This window comes from Setaria italica, chromosome VII, assembly GCF_000263155.2.
Source record: "Setaria italica strain Yugu1 chromosome VII, Setaria_italica_v2.0, whole genome shotgun sequence".
Lineage (NCBI taxonomy): Eukaryota > Viridiplantae > Streptophyta > Magnoliopsida > Poales > Poaceae > Setaria > Setaria italica.
This window is the reverse complement of record NC_028456.1, coordinates 15,370,433-15,373,961: the sequence shown is the minus strand read 5'-3', so window position 1 is coordinate 15,373,961 and position 3,529 is coordinate 15,370,433. Positions and strand designations below refer to the sequence as shown.

General features: G+C 38.9%; 1 protein-coding gene across 1 annotated transcript; it reads right to left on the bottom strand.

Annotated features, from left to right (window-relative positions):
* Positions 1–251: 251 nt before the first annotated feature.
* On the bottom strand, positions 252–2,179 carry LOC111257816. The gene is made up of 4 exons (XM_022827912.1): positions 1,941–2,179; positions 1,349–1,615; positions 1,108–1,281; positions 252–736 (listed from the first exon to the last, which is right to left on the bottom strand). The coding sequence occupies exons 2-4, from the start codon at positions 1,559–1,561 to the stop codon at positions 650–652; spliced, it is 474 nt and encodes a 157-aa protein (XP_022683647.1). The 5' UTR covers positions 1,562–1,615; positions 1,941–2,179; the 3' UTR covers positions 252–649.
* Positions 2,180–3,529: the final 1,350 nt, after the last annotated feature.

Below are 3,529 nucleotides of genomic sequence, written 5' to 3'. Positions count from 1 at the left end.
GGTATAGAAAAGAGAGGCGACTGTCCATTAATAAAATCCAATACATCTTTCCAGTACAATCGCTAATCCCTGCACGAATGATTATAATCATTCAGTTATCAGGTTGACGTGGGCTTTCTACCAAGAAATTGAAAGCCTAATTATACAGCAACACATATACTCAAACTTGAACTCGAAAAAAAAAGTCCTTCGCCATTTTTCCCCAAAAATATTCAATGCATGAGGCAAGTTTATTTTGCCATTTCCCCCAAAAAAGATTCAGTTTACCAGGCAATGATGAATCCTGTAATGCATGCCGCACCTTGGCTTGGCACTGCGGTCCTGTTTGGGGGAGAGCTAGCAGTGTCAGCTACTCCAACAAGCCCCAAAATAAAAGCTCCCCCAAACTGGCCAATTTACAGATAAATTTGTACATTCCATGAAATAAACAGTAGCATCCAGCACTGTTTATTTGACACCATCACACAGGTGGGCTGATGTACTACCTGGTCCCAGCTTCTCGACGATCGATGATGACATTCCACAGGGTGATTTCTATGATTTGCATGGTGCAGACATGACCCAACTTGATCCCATTCTCAAGGAAGAATCTCTTCAAGCCTCCAACGAGCTTGCAGCAATGCTGGTATGGATTTAGACACACTTTCCATTACTTGGTGCTCCTGGTCGAAGTTTTGAGCGTGATCGTGCAGTGTTGTTGAAGTCCAATCGCCTCGCAAAAGGGCAGTGACAAATTCTGCAAGAATTGCAATCGCATTGGTCAACCAACTAATTCAGTAAGCGATTGTTGATAATCAATGTATCACAGTGATGAAATAGTGAGTCCGAGCACTGTAATTTCTTATCATTTTCTTCTTCTTGTGATAACATCCATACATATCTTGATCAGTAGCTAAAGTAAATGTAGGTTCATGCCTTGACATTCAGAAATGTAAGTTATTCAGAAGTTTTGCATGCATATACAACAACAGCAGCAGCAGAGCCTTCTAAAGTTTTGCATGTATATTCTAGCAAAATTTTCAATTTAGAATTTTTTCTAAAAGTTGAAACATGTTTATCCTATTTATAACTTTTTACTCGCATCAATATAGAAACAATTGTGCTTACAAGCTGCTGATTTTCAATTATGCTGGTGTTGATCTCCTTTATCCAAGCCGGTGGCCCAATCTCAAAGGCACCTTTTGTCCTAGCCTTGTTCAAATATGTCATGGAGCCTTGTACTCTCTTTTTTGCATCGGTACTTGACATGTATTTCTTGCTCTTAGGGGTTCCCTGCTGGACCTACGTGCATGTTAATGTTGATTCTTCACAAGACAAAAGGGGACAAGTGCTTCAGCATGTAACTCACATCGCAGAACTGATTCATCTTTTCCTTATGACGTGTGATGATGACATCCCACATTGTGGTTTCGATGACATTGAAGGTGCAGATGTCTCCTTCCTTGAGACGGTTCTCCTGGCAGAACAACCTCCAACCCTGCACAAGCAGGTAGCTCCTTCCTTTGCATGGGAGACCACGCACAACCCAAGATCCATTACCTTCAGTTGAGGTTCTGAGCATTATCGTGCAAGGTTCCCAGAGCCCAATAGCATCACAGAAAGCTGTTGCCAAAACCTGCAATAATTGTAACACGTATTAATGAAAAAAATTATACAACATCTGACATTTGTTTTTCAAATCTATTATGTGAATGTATTGGATAGTTTCTTCCTGTTAGCATACACATGTATTATCAGTAGTTAGAGGCGATCGAATGAAGATGTTGGCCTCAATCTCTCCATAATGAAATAAAAGTTGCTGACAGAAGTCTCCGATGCCAATAAACTATACTTTAGAATGTTTACAGCTCATATTCTTACTGAACATATGATTTATTTTTTGATAAAGGCTGAACATATGATTTTATATTATTAATAATGAAAAGCTAGCTTGTGCTTACAAGATGTTGTGTTGGTGTTGATCTGTTTCTTTATCCATGACGGTGGCCCAATCTTGTAGATCGAGCTCCTTCCTATTGATGTCCTGTTCTTACGCCTATGCTTCTGAATGGAAACATATTGTGCTTGTTGCAACTTTTCACTATGTAGTAAAGTTGATGCTTGATAAGACAACAGAGACATGTACTTCAGTATTTAACTCATTCAAATCAATTACTAAAGGATTCAAAATACAATAAAATATTTTCAGTTGCTCCCTTTGTTGATGCTTGGAGTCCCTCTGGAATCCATCAGAGCCAAACACTTTGACAGTAAAAACCATGTTGCCCTCATACCTTAACAACAGAGCATTAGCTTCAGTAATGTGACTTACGAACAGTGACCTGATGAACTGTGGCTTACGAGCCACTCACGGCTGCTTCACCTGGATAAAATATGAGTTACAAACAATCACTTTGAACTGGAAACAGAAATTCATTCCCAGTAATTAAGATTTGGCAGCAGGGAACCAAGATCACATATACATTTTCGGTTCAAATATCTTCTTAAACCTTCACTATTCCCGATTATTCACAAGGACGTTTAAATCTTGACAGAATCATGTGCACAGTTTAAGGACATAAACGTTGTGATGTTACAATTAGCTTTACAGCGTCCAAGTTTGAAAGCATAACAGAAATGTACTATCATAAAAAGGAGGTAATATGCCCTTTTGAAGTTGCTTGGAGAAAAAGGGGAAACTGACTATAAAGAGTGACCCAAAAGAAAAAAAAATGTATCACTTAATTAAGTTGGTTCACTTTGATTAGCAAATTAGAACAGTTGGATTCTATTTGTGTGGCCTTGAAAGAGAAGAAACAAATGGTTAGTGCTTACCTCAAAAAAAAAAAAAACTAGCCATGCAATCGTGTGGGCTGCTAGGCTAGTTCATCAAGTAATCAGTAATTGGCAACCTGTATACTCTTAATTCAGTAAAAGTAACTTCTTGCAAGCTTGTGAATCCCCAATCAGTTACAAGATCAATTTTTCTTCACTGTTTCAACAATTAGCTGTACATTTGAAGAACATCATTACAATTGGGTTTCAGAGTCCAAGTAAATCACCCACATTACTGATAGAAGGTCCATTTCAGACAAACAGTGCCACCGCAAGAAGAGCCGTTGCAAAAAAAATTTCTCAACTGAAAGAGGGTTTTTACAATTTTTATTTTTAGAAGAGTAAAATGCACTGAGGTCCACGTTGGACCCGACGTGATGGTCCACGTAGGCAGTCAACAAGGGTCAGAGACGTTTTGGACCTCTAATGACACACTTAAATAAGTTATGAGCCTCAAAATACACTTTTTGAATTAATGGACCTAGACGACACACCTCAACTAGTTTAAGGACCCCAGTGCACTTTACTCTTAGAACCGAGAACCAAAGGAGGGGTTCGCACTTCGCAGACCGTAGTGAGGGAAGAAAAGGGCAAACTTATGCAAAGAGCTGAAGCACCCATCACATTCAGATGATTAATTCTACTCCAATGCACGTTAATAACTTTTTTTAGATTCTGACAACCGGAGAAGGAATAAGAAGAGTTGAATCCAAAT